At 41.4% G+C, this 24,571-nt stretch overlaps 1 protein-coding gene across 6 annotated transcripts; it reads left to right on the top strand.

Moving 5' to 3' along the window:
- Window positions 1–2,217: 2,217 nt before the first annotated feature.
- On the top strand, window positions 2,218–24,220 carry RNF34 (ring finger protein 34). Of its 6 annotated transcripts, none has more exons than XM_075996532.1 (8): window positions 2,218–2,373; window positions 4,579–4,643; window positions 14,876–15,094; window positions 16,588–16,638; window positions 19,913–20,029; window positions 20,274–20,475; window positions 23,262–23,393; window positions 23,836–24,220. In XM_075996532.1, exons 2-8 carry the CDS (start codon window positions 4,635–4,637, stop codon window positions 23,907–23,909), a joined length of 804 nt encoding a protein of 267 aa, XP_075852647.1. In that variant the 5' UTR covers window positions 2,218–2,373; window positions 4,579–4,634; the 3' UTR covers window positions 23,910–24,220. The 6 variants fall into 6 exon arrangements, with proteins under 6 accessions (XP_075852647.1, XP_075852648.1, XP_012637753.1 ...); XM_012782295.3 differs by having other exon boundaries at window positions 2,221–2,373; window positions 16,231–16,638; XM_075996533.1 differs by having other exon boundaries at window positions 2,219–2,373; window positions 23,262–24,220.
- The last annotated feature ends 351 nt before the right edge of the window (window positions 24,221–24,571 follow it).

Genomic DNA, 24,571 nt, shown 5'->3' with positions numbered 1-24,571 from the left:
TTTTCATCACAGTTACTCCACTTCCCCCTAGCTCCCTCAGAGACCCTAATCAACCACTACTCTAATTTTTGTCTCTATGGATTTGCCTATTCTAGATGTTTCATATAAATGGAATCATAAGGCTGGTTGCGGTGGCTCACACCTGTAATCCTAGCACTCTGGGAGGCAGAGGCAGGTGAATTGCTCGAGGTCAGGAGTTCAAAACCAGCCTGAGCAAGAGCGAGACCCCCATCTCTACTAAAAATAGAAATAAATTAATTGGCCAACTAATATATATAGAAAAAAATTAGTTGGGCATGGTGGCGCATGCCTGTAGTCCCAGCTACTCGGGAGGCTGAAGCAGAAGGATTGTTTGAGCCCAGGAGTTTGAGGTTGCTGTGAGCTAGGCAGATGCCACAGCACTCACTCTAACCTGGGCAACAAAGCAAGACTCTGTCTCTAAATAAATAAATAAATAAATAAATAAATAAATAAATAAATAAATAAATGGAATCATAAAATATGTGATCTTTTGTATCTGGCTTCTTTCACTTAGCATAATGTTTTTAAGATTCATCCATGTTGTACCATGTATCAGTACTTCATTTCTTTTTTGGCCTAGTATTCCATTGTATGAATATACTACATTTTATTTATCCATTCCTCATAATAGACATATGGGTTATTTCCACTTTTGGCTATTATGAATAATGTTGCTATGAACATTAGCGTGTACATTTTTTGGTGAACATACATTTTCATTTCCCTTGGGTATATACCTAGGAGTGGAATTCCTGGGTCATATGGTAACTCCACATGTTTTAACATTTCTTAAGAATTGCCAGACTTTTCCAAAGCAGCTGCACCATTTTATTAATGCATTCCTATTACTAACATATGAAGATTCCAAATTCTTCACATCCTCATTGACACTTATTTTTTGTCTTTTTAATTTTTGCCATCTTAGTAGGTGTTTAATGATATCTGTGGTTTTGATTTGCATTTCCCCAATGGCTAATGATGTTGAGCATCTTTTCATATGCTTATTCATAAACTCTCAGAGACCTGCCAGGTCCTTTCTAATGTGCAAGATCCATGGCTTTGTATCTCTAGAACATTTTTATTGAGTTTCTTTGTGCCTAGATTATTAGAAGAATTAATTAATACTTTCTCTTCCAATGAAGCTCAGCTGCTGCCCCAACATGGTGAATGAAAGGCTGGCTTTCTGTGCGTTTTTCCAAAGAAGAAAACCCAATACTATTCTGGATAGGAAGTTGTGTTATATTATCTGAGCAGCACTTGAAGCAAGAAAAATAAGCTGACGCAGTATTTCAGTCTAAGGAACTGGCCTGGACTTTTGTGTGTGTGTCTGTGTGTGTGTGTGTTAATCTGACAGAGTACATATTGCTTGAGCAAGTCTGCTAATAAAAAGGAATAAAAGTCTTAGATTCTCACGAAAAGCGAACTGACATCTTCACGTCTATTTGAAATCTTAAATACCGGTTAAATTAGAGGTGAGAGAAGTGTAGCCAAAGTAACTGAGTGTCATCCAGTCCAGCTGAAGAAATCGATACCTTAATTTACAACCTCAGTTTCTCTGTCCAAAAAAGTCAATACCTAGGGATCACGTGAATCCTTTTATTGCGCTAGGATTTTGTTATTTTCAACATTGCTTTAAAAGAGCACTTGGGAATTGACAGTCCCTGGTTCTCCAAGTGTTTTCAATAAAACTTGTGTGTAAAGGCCGCGTCCTAGCGTGTGCAGCTGCCGCTCCTTACCAGTCCCCAGACGAGTGAGGAGACTGGAGGTCATCACGGAATGTGAGCGGTGAGAGGTCTTGGGAGGAAATCTGAGGCCCTGCTCTGATTGTTCTAACAAAAGCCTTCAAACCAACTGGCGTTTTCAAATTCACCACGGCCCTTCCTACCCTTTTCTCCCCGCAAACTTGACCACCCAAGCCCAGAAAGCCAAATCTCTGCTGCAGCAGGTCCCTTAAGGGACGCTGTCTCCTATTTCAGCCTCTCAACCAAGAAAGCCGCTCCAGAGAGCTTCTCCCGCCACGCCCACACCCACCCATCTCCACTCCCGGCAGAACGAAGTCCTGCCCTGCCCACCAGCCGACGTCAGAGGCCCCGCCCCATCCCCGCCACTTCATTGGCTCTGGTGACCGGCCCCCTGAGTATCGGCTTCGGATTGGCCGCCTTGACCGTCGCTCTGCGCTCTTCTCGGGGCACGGGGCAAGCGTGACCACGCCTATTACGTCCGGACGCTAGGTCGCCTCGGCAGGCGCCGTAATCACCGCCCAGAAGGAAGGAGGTCGGCTGGGCGAAGAGATGCTATGGTGTTGAGTTTTCGGGCAGAGCCGACCGAACCGAGGCGTTCGCGGCCATGAAGGTGAGGGGCCGGTGTAGCCGGGCAGCCCCTCCTTGCCTATCCTATCCGGCCGGGGCATCCAAAACTACTCCTTTTCTCCTCAGCGGTCCCCCCGCCGGCATCTCGGATAGCTCCGCCGAGGGGGGTCGCCTGCCGGGCGTCTGGGGCCCTGAGCGGCACCGGGCGGAGAGGCTGGGTTCCCGGACCCTCTCGCGCCCCTACAGCGCCTCCCGTCAGCGAGCCAGAGGAGCGGGGTGACCGGGCACCCCCCGCTCACGCCTAGGGGGCCCCTCTCTGCGCCAGGCCCTTTGCGCCTCCCCGGGGGCCTGAGGCAGATTCGCTGGTGCTAGCCTCAGCCCTCCGTGCCTTTACCCTCTCCCGCCTCGAGTCCTTGAACTAACCCAAATGTCGGGGACATCACGGGACCGAAGAGAAAAGGAGTCGTGCAGGGAATGGTGAGGTCGGGACTAGGCTGACAGGTTAGAGGCGTCTCAAGGCGGGGATGCCACCCTGAAGGGCTTCTTCGTAGGCTTAACGTTGGGGCCGTGACCTAGAGCGCGAGCCGGTTACATGTGACTCCATCGCCACTAGGTACGCAGCAAATAATTTGACAGCTTGAGTTCTCCAAGGTGGGAGTGAGAGCGTGGGAGCATCACTGATGAGAAGTTTAAGGAAAGGGGGAAGGGGAGAAAGTCTCTCAACCTGATCGCTGAGAGTTCTAAAGAGTTCCATGTGTACAGCAGTCAATTGAAGTATTGATTCATTTGCCGAACTCAAACCAAGTGGGATGAGTCAGTCATAAGGTGATGATACTCCTTCAGACATAGACGATTTTATTAATCTCAGTGAAGAGGTGTGCTTGGTGTGGATAAGGAAAATAATAGAGTGAGCTGCTAGATTAACTCTACCTTCACAAAGCGTGAAAGATTTACTGTGGAAGATTGAGAGTGTTAACCAGCTAGAAATTCATTTTCTATGAAACGTTGAACATTTTGTCTGTGTTAGCCAAGAGGGAGACATGGTGAATAGAAATAATGGAAAACACAATCCCATCCTTTAGGGAAGAGTTTGCCATTCAGAAGAGGAGAGCTTCATGAGTAACCAGGGATATAAGGCAGAGGCTATAAGGCATAAAAAAAAAAAAAAATGCAAAATCCTCAGGAGCAAGAAAACATACTTCTGGCTATAGAAAGTAAGGCGTATTTGTGGAATAGGTAACTTTTGAACACTGCTATGAAGTATGAGGATATTGTGAGAGCTGCTTTTGTTTTTTGAGACGAGGTTTCACTCTGTTGCCTGGGCTAGAGTGCAGTGGCATCATCATAGTTCCCTGCAATCTCAAACTTCTGGGAGGCTTATGCCACCACACCGGGCTAATTTTTTATTTTGCTGTTGCTCAGGCTGGTCTCCAACTCCTGGCTTCTAGCAGTCCCCCTCCCTGGACCTCCCAAAATGCCAGGATTACAGGCATCAGCCACTGCGCCCAGCCAGTTACTGCTTTCTAAGTTGAAATTTTGGAAACAAAGTTTGGTGACAATTGAAAATGTAGAAAAGATATATTTTCTGAAGCAAAATGACCTGAATAGACATCAGTATGTGCAAGATCACAGTTACGAGTGATGCTTTTATTTATTTATTTTTGTGAAAGTGGATTCACAAAATTTAGGATTTGGGGTGTTTACTCTTTAACTTTATATTGATTTATATTGAAATTGTTTAATTGTAGGTATGCTTATCTGTAGATTTCTGGGTAGGGTCAGTGCTTCCTCATGTCATGGAATTCTAGCACATTAATGTTCATGGAAGGAAGTGCTTTCTGTGAACTTAAAGTTACTTTTAAAGCTAAGTGATTAGATAAGTACATTTTCTCTTAGGAGCACTCAAATCAGGAGCAGCTGATTTTATTATACTATGTGAAATGTGGATTGGATATTTTTTTCTCCATTTGATTTTTTTGTTTTTGTTTGGAATTGATGTTTTGATACAGGTTTTTACCTTTCAGGCTCAAGTAACTATTTAGAGTAACATCTCCGATTAACTTTCCATAAGGGATTTAAAAAAAAAAAATTGGTGCTATTGCTTTAACCCTCCTTCTGTTTTTCTGTATTTATATTGATCTCACCCTTAATTGTGCTAATTATGTTTATTTTTCCAAGCTCAAAATGAGATATCAAGGAGAAAGTAATCTACTAAATGTAATTTCCTTTTCTTTTTTTTCTCTGAAAGGTGGGGGAGTAGTACTAAGGATCAAGTGTACTGTTAAAAAAAAGAAAAACCCAAACATGAGGAAGGTAACATTTACGATCTAACATTTATGCTCTGTAGGACATATTATTGTAAAAACTATCAATTTAGCCAATATTTTGTCTAAAAATACTACATTTTAAAAGTCAGCATCTCTTTGTGCAGGCTATTTAATGTCCAGATGGTATGAGAGAAAAAATTTAGGATGTAGAATCTCTTTCTTTGTGGTATATGGTTGGATATTTGGTCATTAACAAAGCAAAGTTCCCTGTATATTGCATTTCTTTCTTTCTTTTTTTTTTTTGAGACAGAGTCTCACTCTTGCCCGGGCTAGAATGCTGTGGCATCAACCTAGCTCACTGCAACCTCAAACTCCTGGGCTCAAGCAATCCTTCTGCCTCAGCCTCCCCAGTAGCTGGGACTACAGGAATGCGCCACCATGCCTGGCTAATTTTTTGTATGTGTTTTTAGTTGGCCAATTAATTTCTTTCTAGTTTTAGTAGAGACGGGGTCCTGCTGTTGCTCAGGCTGGTTTCGAACTCCTGATCTCGAACGATCCACCTGCCCTTGCTTCCAAGAGTGCTAGGATTGATTACAGGCGTGAGCCACCACGCCCGGCCTTATATTGCATTTCAGTTGAAGTAGTTTCAATAAGAAATCTTTTCACATTCTAAGGGGCGTATGTTCTCAAATGGCTCTAAATTGGATAAAGATTTTGCTGATTATTTCAACTGTTTCTTTTGCTTTTCTTTAAGTTCTGTAGCAAAGTTTAACGCAACTGAAGTTTAAACTGTAAAACTTTTTTATATCACTGGTACTAAGATTTGAAACATCTTTTTCCTATCATTTAACACCAGGATATTGAGTTTTAGCAAATTAAAGGTTGCCTTGAGTTTAAAACAAAATCTATGGTGGGTGAGTTCTCTGAGGAAGCTTTTATTAGTGGAAAGACTAGATCCCTGTCTGGTCCTTGTAGCTTCTTTCAGCATCTGAAAACATTAATATTTTTGAATTTGAAAGTTCTAGGGTCATCCTTAACTATGTAAAAATATTATATTTAATTTAGAAATATGGTAAGCAAGGTAGGTAGATTCTTAGGAGGTGGCATTATTACTGTTGGTTACCTAGTTTAATCAAAACTGAATGACTTAGAACCTCCGTGCCGAGGACCCACACCTGTCTGGTCTGAGGCCCACCAGGAACTGGGCCGAACAGCAAGAGGCCAGCGAGTGAGGAATCGTCCACCTGCACCCACAGCTGCTTCCCCTCCCCCCTTCCTGCCCCCCCCCAAAAAAAAACTGTCTTCCACAAAACCGGTCCCTGGTGTGAAAAAGCTTGGAGACCTGTGACTTGGATAATTTAGTTTTTTGTTGTTTTCATAACCATCAGCTTTCTTCTCCCTTCCTCCCTGTCTATGTATGTCTCTGTCTCTCTACGGCTGTCATTTAATCTTCATGGAAACCACCATGGCTTTTCCTTCATTTTAGTCTGGCTGGTTAATATTACATCTGATGGACTCGTTAAAAGGGATCACATCCTGATGTAGTCTGGAATAGGATTCAAAATTTGTATTAAACTTGTTAATTCTCTAAATTGGGCATTTTGAAGTGTTTTCTCCTCACAGAGATTCTAAAAGCATATTAGATCATATACACAATCAAAGGTTGCTGAACCTTGAGGCCATTTAAAAACTTCTGACTCTCTGCCAGGAAGAGAGTTGAGCTGCTTTTGTAAAAAAACAATACATTTCCTCTTTTGTCGAATGAAATAAATGATGGTGTAGAATGGGCTTATATTATTTGAATATGACCGAGGAACCTGAGAGAATGCTTACAGCATTGTTGTTTTTGTTTTTGTTTTTTTTTGAGACAGAGTCTCGCTTTGTTGCCCAGGTTAGAGTGAGTGCCCTGACATCAGCCTAGCTCACAGAAACTCCTGGGCTCAAAAACTCCTCAAACTCCTGGGCTCAAGCAATCCTGCTGCCTCAGCCTCCCGAGTAGCTGGTAGTACAGGCATGCGCCACCATGCCCGGCTAATTTTTTTCTATATATATTAGTTGGCCAATTAATTTCTTTCTATTTATAGTAGAGACGGGGTCTCGCTCTTGCTCAGGCTGTTTTCGAACTCCGGACCTTGAGCAATCTGCACGCCTCTGCCTCCCGGAGTGCTAGGATTACAGGCGTGAGCCACCATGCCCGGCCTGCATTGTTGGTCTATTGTTGTGGAAACCTGTGCTAGAAACCATCAGTCATACTCTCATGCAAATTGTTTAGATGTATGGATAACATTCCCTACCCGCTTTGTTCCTAGAGAGTGGTGGGAATTTCTGATTGATTCTCCTGGAGGGAACAGTATGGGAGGAACACTGTCAGCCTTTCTGCTATCATAAGAAGAGGGACTTTGATGTTAGTGAGTTTCAGTGAAGGAACCAAACATGCTTGGCTCAGTACTTTCTGGGACATGAGGGAGGATGGCATTCTGGTCTCCACTCAACTAGGTGGTAAGCTGTTCTTGGTCAGCTATGCTGGTTACTAGGTAGCATATTATCAAGACTGGTTAGTTGGCTACAGAGCTAAGATCATATTCTCCAATTGGTATTATCAGTTATTTCCACTTGTCCTAGTTCTTAATTAACTCTAAATTGGGAGTGAAAAAAAGGTAGTGTTGACCCCTTAAAAGACGGTGTACTGGCTGTGGAAAAACAAAAACAAAAACAAACCACCAGCACTGGCATTGATGTCAGAATGACATGAGGAATTCTAGGTATATGGGGCAGTCCAGGCAGGTTTTAGAATTTAATTTCTTACTATGGGTCATGTAAGTTTTTCGTATGATACCTGTTTCTTAATGGGTAAGAGCTAGGCAGACCATGGTCGTAGGGCTGCTCTATCAGGAGCAGTTTTGGCTTAAGAGAGTGGGTAGGAAAGGGATTAGACTATTAAGTCATTTTCAATAGTCATTGATGGCTAGAAAATAAACTGCAAATACAGCTAAATTCCCTGAGCTTGTAGTTTTGTGCCAGGCACAGGCAGATAGTGGCCTCATTCTGTTCTCTGTTATTTTGAACTGCATTCATGGTCAAGAGAGGAAATTTAGCTGTCTTTACAGATTACTGTTTTTTCTTTTTTGAGACAGGGTCTCACTCTGTCACCCAGGCTGGAGTGGTACAGTGGCCTCATCATAGCTCACTGCAACCTTGAACTCCTGGGCTTAAGCCATCCTCCTGCCTCAGCCTCCTAAGTAGCTGGGACTATAGGGGTGTGTCACCACATCTGGTTAATTTTTCTACTTTTTGTAGAGACAAGATCTTGCTTTTGCTAGGCTGATCTCAAACTCCTGGCCTCAAACAGTCCTCCTGCCTCAGCCTCCCAAAGTGCTAGCAGCTAGGATACAGGCATGAGCCACTGTGCCTAGCCAGATTGTTGTTCTAACCTTTTGGATTCATGTGGTCTAGTGGATGGAGTCCTGCTCTCAGCTATGGTCCCAAATAGGTCATTTAAAGCCCAGATCATGGCTTTAGTTTTCAGAAATCCAGACCTTGGCTTCACTCATGGAAGAGTAGTGTTTTTTTGTTTGTTTGTTTTGTTTTAGTGAACAAAACATGGATGCCACATCTTATATAAGGAATATACCTCTTTGGAATTGGCACAGAGCAATAACTCATTGAATTTACTGCAAATTCAGAAACCAAAGGGCTGTGCCTAGGACACTGTCTTTCTAGGAATTGGATTTGCTCAGAAAATCTAGGAGGAAATGGAGTGGTTTGGAGAATATGATTCAATCTTACTATCAAAATGGAAATAGTAAATAAAAGAAAAAGGAATATAGGCTGACTTAACTAGAGGAAGAGCTTAAAGGATAGGGAAGACAGATGCGGAAAGGGAAAGAAAATGAACTTAGATCTCCAAAGCTTTTAAAAGAAGAGTATAAAGAGGAAAGCTGTTTAGTTATTACCCTATTGGATGTGGTAACTGGGGTCCAAGGAAATGTAACGGGGTGAAGGGGGGAGCAGAGTCAGGAGCTCAGAGAATAAATTGGCATATGTCTTCCCCATCCCTGGCTCCCTATCTACTTGAGCCCAGATTCAATAAACTTGGAAAAATGGTCTCTTAAATAGTTTCCCAATTGCTTTTATAAGTTATGTGAAGTAGTAACGGAACATTTGGACAGATTTGAGAGGGGAAAGATCAGTGTAGGGTGCATCAAGATTTATTAGGTGAAGGATGGGCACAGTGGCTCATGCTTGTAATCCCAACACTTTGAGAGGCCGAGGTGGGAAGTACACTTGAGGCCAGGAGTTCAAGAGCAGCCTGGGCAATAGCGAGACCCCCATCTCTACAAAAAAATTAAAAAAAAATTAGCCAGGTGTGGTGGCATGTGCCTGTAGTTCCAGCTACTTGGGAGCCTGAGGCAGGAGGATTACTTGAGCCCAGGAGGGCTCAAAAATTTGAGGCTACAGTGAGCTATCATGACACCACTATACACTAGCCTGGGCAACTAAGTGAGACACTGTCTAAAAAAAATTTTTTTTAGGTGAGTGTCAAGGTGACACTTGTGGGTAGAGAAGCCTTTGTCCTGCGGGGACATGTAGAAGAAGTTTATGACGTTGGAATTTTATGAGAAAGCACAGGAAGATGAAACATACTAAAGGGGAGCCAGGTAGACGGAGTCCAAGCCTGGGAGGATTTATCTGCTTAGTGGATTCTTCAATTTGGAGGTGAAGAAGGACAAAAATAATTTGAACAATGGCTGCTTTTGACCCAGAAATCCCTGGTTTTCTCCCAATATTGGAGATTTCATACAAGAAAACATGTAGAGGAATAAGTGAGGAAATAAAAATTTGGGCCAAAAATCAAAGAGCAAATAAAGTACTGAAGTCCAGCAAAGTTTTAGGCCAATATGTGGTAAAAAAGGAAAGGAACTAACTTTAAGTATCAGATTAAATTGTTTAAAACTCAGCTGACCCTTTCTGAAAGGATTGGGTGAAACCATAGAGGGAAACAAAACACTAGAAGTATATCCTACTACTGCTGAAAAATGTAGACAAGCCTTGGCTGAGGTTGTTAGTCTTAGAACTCTGAAAGCATAGGCTTCAGAAGTAAGCACAACCCCTTCAGCTCAGGAATCTATGGAGGGTGATATACCAGCTGAAACAATGTAGGCATGAAGACAAAATCTTCCCTTAGATTGAGCAGGCCTTAACCTTTTACCTTGGCTGTATATCAGAATCATCACCTAGGGTAGAGCAGGGCAGGGTGGTGTGTGCCTGCAGTACCAACTACTTGGGAGGCTGAGGTGCAGGGGTTGCATGAGCCCAGGAGTTCAAGGCCACAGTGAGCTATGATTATGCTTGTGAATAGCCACTATACTACCACTTGCCAGTGTATCAAGACATTGTTTTAAACAAACAAACAGACCAGAATCACCTAGGAAGTTCTAAAAAAAGAAAATTCTGGTGTCCAGGCTGTATCCCAAACCAGTGGAATCAGAATCTCTGAGCCTGGGACCCAGGCATCAGTATTTTTTAACTTCCTTGGTGAGTCCAACATGCATCCAATGTTGAGAACCATTGTCTTAAAGACATTTTCATAGACCTAGGCAATTCCTTAGTGAGAGGCAGTGACTGCAGCCACTCAGGTACAGAACTAAAACTACCTCCTCTAAAGAAGTTGGGAAGTGGAGTTTGAATTACTAAAGTCATGTTCATTCCAGCAATGGGGTCCCAGAAAACATGGGCCTTAAAGCAGAAATGGAAATTAATTTTTTCAAGTAAGCTAGATGGTGAAGAAAGGTACTTCAAATAAACTAGTGACTGGAGCTTCCCCTGTTTTAAATTTCTGAACTGTCAAGAAGGCTGGAGTTTTGGAAATGCTACTCTGAGAGAGGATAACTGTGTATAGGTGGATTTGTCCTTCAGTATTCTAAGAAAATTCTCTCATTAGGAGATTTTGTCCAAGTTTGAGTTTACAGATCCTAAGAGGCTACAATCTAAAAATTTCAGTGTTTCTTCTTTCCTTCTGCTGTGGCATTTTGGCTTATAACAGTAATATGGGTCTGAGTTGTTCCAAATATTGGGTTATAGTAGCATATTTTTGCCTAGGCCTCTTTGGTGGTTGGCTTGGGCTTTTTTGTTTTTATTTTATAATGAGATGGTTGAAAGAGGATAGAAGGGTTTTATTATTTTCCTTCCGAGGAATGAAGAAGAAAATCCCTCTGTTTTATAGATACATGAAGAATGGGACAAAATTTTCACCTTCCAATATTGGTATCTACACATAGATTCCATCTATTTTCCCAAAATCTGTTTATTCCCCCACCAGAGCTCTGTATTTTTCCCTACAGTTTTAATGCTCATATTCATTAAAATGGTTTGAAAAATTGTATCCTTCCTTAATGCATTGTAAAACTCTCTGGTAGCAAGGGCAGAATGTGTGACTGTGCTGCTTTTAAAAGAGAGTGTCATTTGATATTTTTGGCCTGCTAGGTCAGAATCTCTTTTTTAAAAATTATTTTTATTTTTCATAGAGATGGGGTTTCACTCTTTTGCCCAGGCTAGAGTACAGTGGTGTGATCATAGCTCACTGTAACCTCTAACTCCTGGGCTCAATTGACCTCTGCCTCAGTCTCCTGAGTAGCTGGGACTACAGGTGAGCACCACTATGCCCTAATTTGTAAAATTTTTGTAGAGATGGGGTCTTGCTATGTTGCCCAGGCTGGTGTTGAATTCCTAGCCCCAAGTGAGCCTCCCACCTAGGCCTCTCAAAGTGCTGAGGTTATAGGCATGAGCCATTGCACCGGGCCCCAGGTTTTCTTTTACCTTAATTTTTCTTTTCTTTTTTGACAGTCTTACTCTGTTGCCCGGGCTAGAGTGCTGTGGCATCAGCCTAGCTCACAGGAACCTCAAACTCCTGGGCTCAAGCGATCCTTCTGCCTCAGCCTCCTCAGTAGCAGTGACTATAAGGCATGCACCACCATGCCCGGATAATTTTTTTCTACATATTTTTAGTAGGCCAATTAATTTCTTTCTATTTTTAGTAGAGACGGGGTCTCGTTCATGCTCAGGCTAGTTTCGAACTCCTGACCTTGAGCAATCTGTCTGCCTTGGCCTCCCAAAGTACTAGGATTTACAGGCATGAGCCACCGCGCCTGGCCTGAACTTTCTAAGTAGCATGCAAAATTTAAATAATGTTATATTGGCTATAAAGAGGTAATAGGAAGAAATCTTTCACACATTTGTCAGTAATATGGTAGAGCTGGATGCTACAGAGGTTTCTCTTCATGAGGAACTTTCACTCTAGTTAAGGAGACATCACATGAATCAGAAGGGGGATAAAAAGCTAAGAGCTTCTTTTAAACTAGAATGTCACAGCTCTGTGGCTGTCTAAAAAAATAAGTTCTGGAATGAAGAAAGGTGCTTTTTTGTTTTTATTTTATAATGAGATTGTTCAAAGAGGATAGTATCCTGGTAGTATTTTCTGTAGTTGAGGTAGTCCCCTCCCCCCAAAAAAGTTATATGCAAATTGACTTCAAAGTATTTTTAGTTGTTTTAAAAGAGCTTACTTGAAAGATGAATCTTTTACTTAAAAGAACAATCACTTTAAATTAGTAAATCTGGATTTTCATGCTTTTATGATTAAGCAAACCATGACTTTAGAGTCTGAGGTATATAATGATTTAAAGGTATGAACTATTAATTATAACTTTACCTGACTTTTAAAGGCATCACTATTAATTGAATTATAGGTTGTGAAGCCATATAATACTTAAATCAGTGACCTTGATACTTAAAGACTGTTTGGACTTGTTTTGTGGTTTCTTAGTGCTTTACCTTCTCCTTTCCCTATATTACTTCTGGGTAGTAGCAAGAATAGTATTATCCTTGTACTGCATTCCAAATTACTATTTAAGGTTTTTTTTTTTTTTAGAGCATATTGGACAAACAGGAAATGTTCGAGTCAGATAATAAAATAAATGGAACTGTGTTATTATGTGCTGCAATTTTAACTAACAATACCTCAGCTACTTCCATTACCTATCACATTATCTAGGCTCTAGAATATGCTTAAGAATTAGGACAAAGGGCAAAAACCTATTGGTTATAAACACTGTACCTTTTATACTTTAAGCATGGGAAAATACCCCTGGCCCTCACTGAAAATTTATTCTTTTATATGTACTTCTAACAAGCTGGGTTATCAGTGTTCTGAGACTGTAATAAAAAAGGAGGCAGGTTATTATAGGTAGGTGTAGTGATAGCTATGGTGGCTCAGAGAGGAAAGACAAGGAAAAAAAAAACCATAAAAAGCAATACATTAGATCTGGGCCATTTAGTAGACTGGCAAATAGCCCTTACACCTTGGAAGGTCATCCTGGTTATCAAGTCATTGAAAAGTATGTTTAGTATTTTCAGCTTGAGAAGGTAGATTAAACGCTGTTAAGAAGTACTTCATAAACAATATATTAATTTGATATTTGAATGATAAAGAATATTCATTTCTTTTTATAAGAATTTGGAAAGGGCCGGGCGCGGTAGCTCACGCCTGTAATCCTAGCTCTTGGGAGGCCGAGGCGGGCGGATTGCTCAAGGTCAGGAGTTCAAAACCAGCCTGAGCAAGAGCGAGACCCCGTCTCTACTATAAATAGAAAGAAATTAATTGGCCAACTGATATATATATAAAAAAAAAAAAATTAGCCGGGCATGGTGGCACATGCCTGTAGTCCCAGCTACTCGGGAGGCTGAGGCAGAAGGATCGCTCGAGCCCAGGAGTTTGAGGTTGCTGTGAGCTAGGCTGACGCCACGGCACTCACTCTAGCCTGGGCAACAAAGTGAGACTCTGTCTCAAAAAAAAAAAAAAAAAAAAAGAATTTGGAAAGTAGGCTGAGCGAGGTGGCTCACGCCTGTAATCCTAGCACTCTGGGAGGCCGAGGCAGGCGGATCACTCAAGGTCAGGAGTTCGAAACCAGCCTGAGCAAGAGCGAGACCCCGTCTCTACTAAAAATAGAAAGAAATTAATTGGCCAACTAAAAATATGTAGAAAAAAATTATCTGGGCATGGTGGCGCTTGCCTGTAGTCTCAACTACTTGAGAGGCTGAGGCAGAAGGATTGCTTGAGCCCAGGAGTTTGAGGTTGCTGTGAGCGAGGCTGACGCCACAGCACTCCAGCCTGGGCAACAGAGTGAGACTCTGTCTCAAAAAAAAAAGAATTTGGAAAGTAGAGAAAAATTTAAAGAAGGAAATAAATTATACATGATACATTAAAATCTAGAGAGTTTCAGTTTTTTTTTTTTGTTTTTTTTTTGAGGCAGAGTCTCACTCTGTTGCCCCAGCTAGAGTGCCATGGCATCAGCCTAGCTCACAGCAACCTCAACCTCCTGGGCTCAAGCAGTCCTTCTGCCTCAGCCTCCTGAGTAGCTGGGACCTTACAGGCATGTGCTACCATGCCCGGCTAATTCTTTCTAGGTATTTTTAGTTGGCCAATTAATTTTTTTCTATTTTTAGTAGAGACAGGGTCTTGCTCTTGCTCAGGCTGGTTTCGAACTCCTGACCTTGAGTGATCCACCTGCCTTGGCCTCCCAGAGTGCTAGGATTACAGGCATGAGCCACTGCGCCCGGTCCCTTCAGTCGCTGTTTTAATGTTTTTCCATCATAGTTTAAAAATAAATTATATATGCCATAGTATATTATAACCAGCTACAAATTTGAGAACAGAGGTTTAATGAAATTGAGTAATTTGAATTTATGTTTTTTCTGCTAAATAATAGCTGTGAAAATCTGCCTCATCCTGTAGAATTGTGGCACCTAGTATAGTAGCCACCAGCTTAAGGTAGCCAGATGAGATATAGGACACCCAGAAACTTTGAATTTTGGTTGAAAAGTGAAGAATTTTTTAGTATAAACATATCCTAGGTATACCACAAGACATAATTTCTATCCAGTCTTTTTTTTTTCCCCCTGTGCAGGTGTACATGTATCTCTGTGTTTGGGTGGGTGTGGGTTTTGTTTGTTTGTTTGTTTTGTTTTCTTACAACATTTAAGTCATGTTGTATCTTTTCCTTTTGTCTAAGAAGATACTATGAGTATCTCCAGTGCCAGATATTGTTTGGAAATACCAGAAAATTATATTTTTCCAAAGATCTTGAAATTTTGGTGCCCAAAGGAATACAGTAATCTCAAAGTTATTTAGGGCAAACTTACCTCTCCAGAATAGCATTCTCTGAGGATTCCAGAGAGCCCAGATTTCACTTAGTTTTAAACTGTGGCACTTGTGTTCCTTTTTAGGCCGGTGCCACATCTATGTGGGCTTCATGCTGTGGGCTGCTGAATGAAGTCATGGGAACCGGAGCTGTCAGGGGCCAGCAATCAGGATTTGCAGGAGCCACTGGTCCATTCAGATTTACACCAAATCCTGATTTCTCCACTTACCCACCAGCAGCTACAGAAGGGTCTAATATAGTTTGCAAAGCCTGTGGACTTTCGTTTTCAGTCTTTAGAAAGAAGGTGAGTTGAATGAAATATTACATAACAAGACACAAGGATCAGAATTCTTGATTGTAGGTTATTTTGAATAGCTAATGAATCTTCATTTCTTTTTATAAAAATATCAAAAGTTTCATCCCATTAACTGTTTTCCATTTAGAAAAAACTTAATTGAAAGGATTATATTACTGTTCAAATTTTCTGATTAGGCATTGTTATTTTTCATGTTGTTCAGGTATCCCTTTCTGCTGAACTCTGGCCTGTTTGTGCCACTTGATTTTTCATGATGGTTATTTCTTGAAGCAAGAAATTTTAGTCTGCAGTTTTGTTCAGAAATAATTTACTATATGATCTCAAGTTTTAAAAATTCATCCCTAGCTATACTCTTAACTCTCAAATGAAGAAATGAATGTAAACAGATAACTATTGTTCAGACATTCAACATGAAGTCCTTATGCTAAAAGTTATTTTCACTAGGATAGAAAGGGATTCTTTATGAGCAACATCATTTTGCTAGGCCGCCTTACATTCTTTGATCATCACTTCAGTACTTTGAAATATTTTAGGGAAAAAGATGTTGCTTGTGGGAACAATGTACAAACAGGAATGACCACATTTTAGTGTTGTCTTTAAGTTTCTCTAGTGGAATGGCTTTGGTTGTGATTAAGGCTGTGTAGGTTACAGATTACTGTATTAGTGGGTCCTCTATTTTCTTGGCTTGACCTTGAGAGATCAGTTCCCTTTCTCTTTCCCTCTTTGTGTTGTTATGCTTTTTTTCTTCTTTAAATGTGGGAAATTGTTAATGTAAGAAAAGACCAGGAAGAGTTTGTGTTATGCTTTCTGTTCCATGTGGTTCAAGTCAGCTCTGTTCTGCTAATTACATGTTTGTACCAAGGGGTGGAAAGGTTTTAATTCATTAACATAAGAGTGTATGTTTTTCTTAAAGTGCTGTATTTGAACTTCTGTAAATCCAAACTGCCTTGGCAATGACTATTTTGATTTTCATGGCTTTGAAATGCCTGTGAAAATAGTCTGGTGCCACAGGAGACTTCATAAGAACTAAAATTAAATTTTAATAGAAGGCAAAAAAGAAAACTAGTGTTTCCATAATGGCTTATATTTTGCTATCATTAAATGCTACTTTTCTCTTTCTTCAGCATGTTTGTTGTGACTGCAAGAAGGATTTTTGCTCCGTTTGTTCAGTCTTACAAGAGAACCTCCGTAGATGTTCTACTTGTCACTTACTGCAAGAGACAGCCTTTCAGCGCCCTCAGTTAATGCGACTGAAGGTGAAAGATCTACGCCAGTATCTCATTCTTAGAAATATACCAATAGATACTTGTCGAGAGAAAGAAGACTTGGTAGATCTAGTACTATGCCATCATGGACTAGGCTCTGAGGATGACATGGACACGAGCAGTCTGAATTCTTCAAGGTCCCAGGCTTCTAGTTTTTTTACACATTCATTTTTTTCAAACTATACAGCCCCCTCTGCTACTATGTCTTCATTTCAGGGAGAGCTTCTGGATGGGGACCGGACCTCCAGATCTGGAGTACTTGCACAGGTATGAGAGGGTAATTAATTATACCCAGGACGTGGCACACTTATTCTTGGCCATACATGGTGGGGCCTTTAGTGCTTGATGACTTCAGGTAAACCATAATAGAAGTCATGTGCCAGAGTAGAGGTTCCACGCCCAGCTAAATTCTGCTGTCTCTGAGTCCTTATATGCTAGGTAGCTCCAAAGTCTGCCATCTGAGGGGTCCAAAAATAGCTCATTGATCTCTTGGCCTTAGTTACTTCAGTTTCTCTATCTTATATATTAATAGTTAAACACTGTTGAAGTAATGACTGAATAAGTAGCATATACACATTTGCAGGACTATTTGTATAAGTCTCAGCGACTGTAAAACAATCAGGAGTGAAAGTTAATGCCTGCTTGGCTGGCTACAGTGAAATTGTTCCAATTTAGATAATAAGCATCTGGATTAGTGAAAAATGTAGTTATTTACTAATTGTAATTAGAATATTGTCCCAGTGATGTCCTTGGGCATCCCGATTGAATAACATTCAAGGGCTTATAATTAATATTCACTTTTATGTGAGTGATTCTAAAATGCTGAATTACTTTGAACAGTTTTTTCACATTTAATTTTCTTCACTAAAGAAAGGGGTTATTAAAAGCAGAGAGAATCTGGGAGGCTGAGGTGGGCGGATTATTTGAGCTCAGGAGTTAGAGACCAGCCTGAGCAAGAGCAAGACCCCATCTCTACTAAAAATAGAAATTAATTGGCCAACTAAAAATATATGGAAAAAATTAGCCAGGCATGGTGGCTCATGCCTGTAATCCCAGCTACAGGGAGGCTGAGGCAGGACGATTGCTTGAACCCAGGAGTTTGAGGTTGCTGTGAGCTAGACTGACACCACGGCACTCTAGCCCGGGCAAGAGTGAGACTCTGTCTCAAAAAAAAAAAAAATAATAATAATAATAATAAAAAAAAAGAGAAGCTGGGCATGATAGGATGAGCCTGTAGTTCTAGCTACTCAGGAGTCTGAGGCAGGAGGATTGCTTGAGCTCAGGAAGTTTAGGCAGTAGATGCACTATAATCACGCATGTAAATAGGCACTGTACTGTAGCCTGGGCAACATTGCAAGACCCTCTCTTAATGCTTAGGGAAATTTGGTCTAGTTGCCTTCCAAATACAGTTAAGTGACACATAATGATGTTTCAGTTTAATGACAAACGACATATACAACGGTGGTCACATAAGATTATAATATTATATTTTTGTCATACCTTTTCTGAGTTTAGAGATGTTCAGATACACACACACCTACTTGTGTTATAACTGTCTACAGTATTTAGTAGAGTTAACATGCTGTATAGGTTTGTAGCCTAGGAACAGCATAATAGGTGCTATACCCTATAGCCTAGGTATGTAGTATAGTAGGCTATACCATCTAGATTTGTGTATGCACACTTTGATATTAGCACGACTAAATTACCTAAGGACACATTTCTCAGGAAGTATCTGCTTCATCAAGTAACACACAACTGTGGTCTTACTAGATAAATCTAAGCCAGGAGTTTTATTATTTTCCCAAATAAGAATTGGCATTATGATGATGCAAACATAAGACATATCTGACTTCTGTACCACTTTTGCTTATATGTGACACCATTTGGGAGGTATGTGTTGTTGTGATGCTATATTAGGTCATTAAATATGAAATGTCCGATTTCCGATCAAAAGTTCAGTTTATTATATCTCAAACAAGAAATAGTACAATTAAAGTATGCACCTAAACTATCAACACAGTTTTGCCATCTTAAAAGTAGCTGGTTTATGCCAGCAGCAAAGAAGCCTGGAGAGCAAGTGGCAACGAAATCTCGAAAGGCGTTTTCCACAGCTAATTGAGAATTTAATATTTTTCCCCGCAAGAAGTGGTCCAAAACCTCGAGAAGTGGTAGTCAGTTGGTGCAATGTCTGTTGGAAACCGTCATCCACCATATTCAAGTCCAGCCTCTATAGTTTGAGCAGCGTTGTTTGTGTGACGTGTGGTTGAGCGTTGTCTTGCGAGAGGATTGGCCTGTCTCTGTTGACTAGTCTCAGCTGTTTAATCACAAGCAAGCATCCTCATCATTTCATCCACTTGGTTGCAGTCGACATCTGCTGTGATTGACCAGGTTTCATGAAGGTATAGTGGATAATACCAGCACTGGACCACCAGATGCCATTAGCTTTTTTTGATAAACATTCAGTTTTGGACTGTGTTTCGGCACTTCATCTTTATCCAACCATTGTGCCAAACACTTGGGAGTGTCAAACAGAATCCTTTTTTTTTATTTTTTTGAGACACAGTCTCTGTTGGCCTGGCTAGAGTGCTGTGGTGTCATCCTAGCTCACAGCAACCTCCAACTCCTGGGCTCAAGCAATCCTTCTGCCTCAGCCTCCCCAGTAGCTTGGGACTACAAGCATGTGCCATGCCTGGCTAATTTTTTATATATGTATTTTTAGTTGTCCAGCTAATTTCTATTTTTTGAGTAGAGACGGGGTCTTGCTCTTGCTCAGGCTGGTCTTGAACTCCCAAGCTCAAACGATCCACCTGCCTTGGCCTCCCCAAATGCTAGGATTATAGGTATGAGCCACCACGCCTGGCCCAGAATCCATTTTTATCAGACATAGCAATATGGTATAGAAATAGTTCGCTTTTATGTCGTGACAGCAAAGAAAGGCAAACCTCAAGACGATTTCTCTTCTGACACTCATTTAATTCATGAGGCACCCATCTTTCCAGCTTCTTTACCTTGCCCGTTTGTTTCAAATGGTCCAATACTGTTGGAATAGTAACATCAAACCTTGGTAGATTGAGATGGATTCACTTTCACTACAACTTTCAGCTCATCATTATCCACCTTGGTCTCAGGTCACCCACATGGTTCATTTTCAGGATTAAAATCACCAGAACTTTTTTTTTTTGAGACAAGAGTCTCACTCTGTTGCCTGGGCTAGAGTGCCATGGTGTCATCCTAGCTCACAGCAACCTCAAACTCCTGGGCTCAAGCAATCCTCCTGCCTCAGTCTCCTGGGTAGCTGGGACTACAAGCATGCACCACCATGCCCGGCTAATTTTTTCTAAATTTTTTATTTGGCCAATTGCTATTTTTAGTAGAGATGGGGTCTCGCTCTTGCTCAGGCTGGTTTCAAACTCCTGACCTTGAGTGATCCACCTGCCTCAGCCTCCCAGAGTGGGTCATTTTTCTCTAGTGATAAATATGGGTAGATACTGTTAGGGAAATGTGATTCCTGACCTAATCAGATATATTATGTATATAGGTACAGAGTGAAATAGCTTCAGCAAACACAGATGATGAAGATGAGGATGACGATGACGATGATGAAGAAGATGATGATGATGATGATGAAGAAGAAGAAGAAAATGTGGAGGAGCAGGTGAGACCTCCCATAAAATTTGCTTTCCCTGACATGTCCATCTTATAGGAAGGGAAGACACCCCTGTGAACTTTCTCTAGATTAGCACAGGATGTTTCTTCTGGTTTGAATGTGGGACTATACATTAAAACACTTGAAGGACTGCTGAGAAGTCTGGGAAAAATACTCAGGACCACTGATGAGTATAGGGCGAGGGTGGTCTAGACTTGTGGGACCAGGGGTAACGGATGCTCTGTGGTTTCAGACCCCTGGGCTCTCCAAGAAGAGAGTAAGAGCTTCACTGTCTGACTTGTCAAGCCTTGAAGACGTGGAAGGGATGAGTGTGCGTCAGTTGAAGGAAATCCTGGCTCGGAATTTTGTCAACTATTCCGGCTGCTGTGAAAAATGGGAGCTGGTAGAGAAAGTAAACCGGCTATACAAAGAGAATGAAGAAAACCAAAAGTCCTGTAGGTTTATTTTTTCATTTTTTTCCTATAGTATCATTCGTTAGGCTTTTGAAAACTGGGTTGCTTCTGTCACAATTAAGCCAGATTTATTTTTGAGAAAGCTAGCTATCTTTTTACTGAGTATAAATTAGTTTAGTTACATTAGCCTGTGTATAGATCTGTTGAGTATTAAGTTCATTATGTGACTTTGGCTCTGAGACCACCATTGCCAAGTATGTTAGATAATTATTTGTTGAGTCTGGTTTTTCTTACCATAATTAACTATTTGTTAGAACCTAATGAAATTCCTTATCTCTATAAAAATGCCTGTTTTTCTCATTAACCCCGCTGGCAGGCCAGTACCTGCTTATCTCACCCGTAGCTTGTAAACTGGGGTGGGGTGGGGTGGATCCCTTACAGCCCAGACATTAAGTAGTTCTTAGCATCAAGTATTTATAAGTTTCTCCACAAAAAGCAGAGGATACGAATTCCTGAACTATTAATGAAGTGCGGCACAGAAATCCTCCCCCAGCTGGTAATAGGGCCAAACTATAGAACATTTATGGATAAGAAAAAATAATTCAGTGGTGGTATTCAGACTGACAAATTTTATGTTCTTATCTAGACTTAAAGAGTCTTCCCGTCATTAACTTTCATCATGTTGAGTTTTCTTTAAAACCTGGTTATAATACAGCATTTGATGATGAACAAGTTCATGCACAGAATATGCAGGATGTATTTTGGCACACCTATTTCTAAGATGATGCCACAATGGTAGATCCAGGAATCTTCATCCTCAGAGCCTTCAGAGGTCAGGCTGCTGGCTGGGAAATGGTATTCTAGCAGTGAGGGAGAGTCAGTGTATGATGTAAATAACTGTGTGTGCAGCACACGATGGTAATGCATGGCTACTCTCACCCTCACAGTGTTTATGGTGTAGGAGGCCAAGAAGATTTCCAAAGTGTCTTTCTCAGTTAACTCACTGCTTAATCTAACACTGGTTTAATCTCTGGTTTAGGGGAAACACACATTTTGTTTTGAGCACAGCTGGAATCTTTCCTAGCTTTACTTGCTTCCAGCTACTTATGCCAAAATTGACCGTAACAACCTTGACATACCTTGGCGGCTCTGCTGTCCTAAGTTGGAAAGAGCCTCCTACACAGGCGAGGAGACCAAGGCCCAGATTTTGATTGATCTCAGGTGTGTCTACTAGCATCTTCGATTCATCTGCCATCTCATCCCAGAGATCCTTTGTTACCCATCTTTATGGGCCATGAACTAAGACCCCAGATTATAAGAATCCTTTTTTTTTTTTTTTTTTTTGAGACAGTCTCGCTTTGTTGCCCAGGCTAGAGTGAGTGCCATGGCATCAGCCTAGCTCACAGCAACCTCCAACTCTTGGGCTCAAGTGATCCTCCTGCTTCAGTCTCCCGAGTAGCTGGGACTACAGGCATGTGCCACCATGCCCGGCTAATTTTTTCTCTATATATTAGTTGGCCAATTAATTTCTTTCTATTTATAGTAGAGACGGGGTCTTGCTCTTTGCTCAGGTTGGTTTTGAACTCCTGAACGCAAACGATCCTCCCGCCTATGCTTCCCAGAGAGCTAGGATTACAGGCATGAACCACGGCACCGGCCTACAAGAATCTCTTGACATGGCAGGCTGTGAAACATTTATTTCTCTTGGGTCCAGAGAATACCGGCCCTTTAAGCTTGAATTCCTGCTTTGTTCTAACTATATTCCTGATTCCCATTGATCTTCTCTGTGACATGTAAGAAGGGAAGCCTCAAAGTCTATACCTCTGTGGCCAAATCTCAGGCTGAGGTTAACTTTTTTTTGAGACACAGTCTCACTCTATTGCCCGGGCTAGAGTGCTGTGGTGTCAGCCTAGCTCACAGCAACCTCGAACTCCTCCTGGGCTCAAGCAATCCTCCTGCCTCAGCCTCTCGAGTAGCTGGGACTACAGGCATGCGCCACCATGCTCAGCTATTTTTTTTCTATGTCTTTTAGTTGGCCAATTAATTTCTTTCTATCTATGTATTTATTAAGTAGAGACGGGGTCTTGCTCTTGCTCATGTTGGTTTTCGAATTCTTGACCTTGAGCAATCCACCCGCCTCAGCCTCCCAGAGTGCTAGGATTACAGGCGTGAACCCCCACGGCCCGGCCTGAGGTTAACTTTAAACTCATTCATCGCCTTTATTCAAAGCCTGGAATTTCTGAGAACCTACATCTGGGCAGAGCAAGGATGGCTCATCCTTTTTAAGTTAGACTCCAACAGGGCTTGAGATGCTGCTAAGGCTGCAGGGAGGAGGTCCTTCACTACTTGATGTGAGATTATCCCTAACTTTCCTTTGAGTGTGCAGTGAAAGCTGCTCCTCTTGCTGAGGTGAGAGTCTACAGACTGACTTTCCCATGGCCGCACAGCTCAGGCAGCTGACTTGAAATTCCAGCAGTGACTGATTCCAAGGCCCATGTGTAGAAAGAAAACTTTACAGGTTCTTTTTATTTTTTCTAATTTTAGGAGTAATATATCCTTAAATATACCTCTTAAATTATACAAAGATTATAAAACAGGAATGAGTAGATAACATTTCTTGGGTACTTCAAGCACTGTATTCTTTATAAAAGCCTGAGGTATAGGTATTATCATTGCCATTTCTAGTGGAGAGAACCAAAGTGGAGAGAAGATGGGATTATTTCTGGTACAATACTGAGGTGCTAGAGCACTTGCAGTGGTCATAGCATGTGGCTACTCAGTTTCAGGTGGGCAGACATGCCCGAGGCCCTAACTCTGTTGCCTTTCAGATGGCGAGCGGCTGCAGCTGCAAGATGAAGAGGATGATAGCCTGTGTCGCATCTGCATGGATGCCGTCATCGACTGTGTCTTGCTTGAATGTGGGCACATGGTCACCTGCACCAAGTGTGGCAAGCGCATGAGTGAGTGTCCCATCTGCCGGCAGTATGTGGTGCGAGCTGTGCACGTGTTCAAGTCCTGAAACTGAGGCTCTCCCCAACAGGACACTTGCCCCAAACTTGATCCTAAACATTTCAGTGCATAGAAGGGACTGGAAACTTACTGTTCGAAGGCCGAAGCTATTTTTAAAAAAATTATTTTCACTACTAACTGGGGATAGAAAGGTATATCCTAAGTTACGGAAATATTGGTCCATGCCATGAGCCTATCTGCCTGTGGACACAGGAGCTTCCCGGGTTCTGTGGGCTTTCTCCATGTCCCGTAAACACTTAGTGTTGAAGTCAGGCCGTGCCACGTGTGGGCATCGACTTCTGTCTTTGGAAGACACTTATCCTGTTCTTATTTCCCCTTCATCCTATTTTTAACTTCAACTACTCAGATGTTTGAAACTTCTGTTCTCTTTAGATGAGATCACTGTCCACAAGTGGCTGACGTGGAACATGCTGAATAGTGGCCCCTCTGAATGTTCATTTTATTAGTCTTGTATATTTTAAATGCTAATATTGATGAATGTAAGTTTCCACATTGTTGCTATTTCTGCATTTAAACATAATTGGAACAACTGACATTCTATAGGTGACTGCCAGGGCCTTAGACTAAACATGTCTATTTTTGTTCAGGTACAGCTTTTTATAGCAAGGGCTGCATCTAGCTTCTTTCTTTAGAAGTGTGTGTGCTAAAATTCTTTATTAATGTGTAATCAGTTTACACTGTTTTATATAGTGAAGGTGTATTTTCAGTGCTACCTGCTAGCTAATTTCAACTTTAGGAATAAAATTAGATTTTAAAACGCTTTGTTTGCATTGTCTCGGGCAGTTCCTAATTCACTTGCATACAGCATGGATAGTTATCTATGCCCTGGTCTAGCACCCTTCTTAAGAAGAGATGGTAGGAGCACCTTCAAAGATGTCACAGTGAACCATGTGCTTACTTTTGTTGCTTTTTTGTCAGTAAACACTGATTTGCTGTTTCCTGTGTCTAGGTATTATGCTAGGTGCTGTATAAATTATCTCTAGCAGTCCTCAAAGTAGCATTCTAAAGTAGGTACTGTCTCGCTTCTCAGATGGAGAACCTGACCTTTGAGAAGTTCAGGTTCTCTAAAATCTCATGGTTAAAAAGTGGCTACATCAGAATTTGAATC

The sequence above is a fragment of the Microcebus murinus genome, chromosome 22, assembly GCF_040939455.1.
Source record: "Microcebus murinus isolate Inina chromosome 22, M.murinus_Inina_mat1.0, whole genome shotgun sequence".
NCBI lineage: Eukaryota > Metazoa > Chordata > Mammalia > Primates > Cheirogaleidae > Microcebus > Microcebus murinus.
This window is presented reverse-complemented; position numbering and strand designations above follow the sequence as displayed.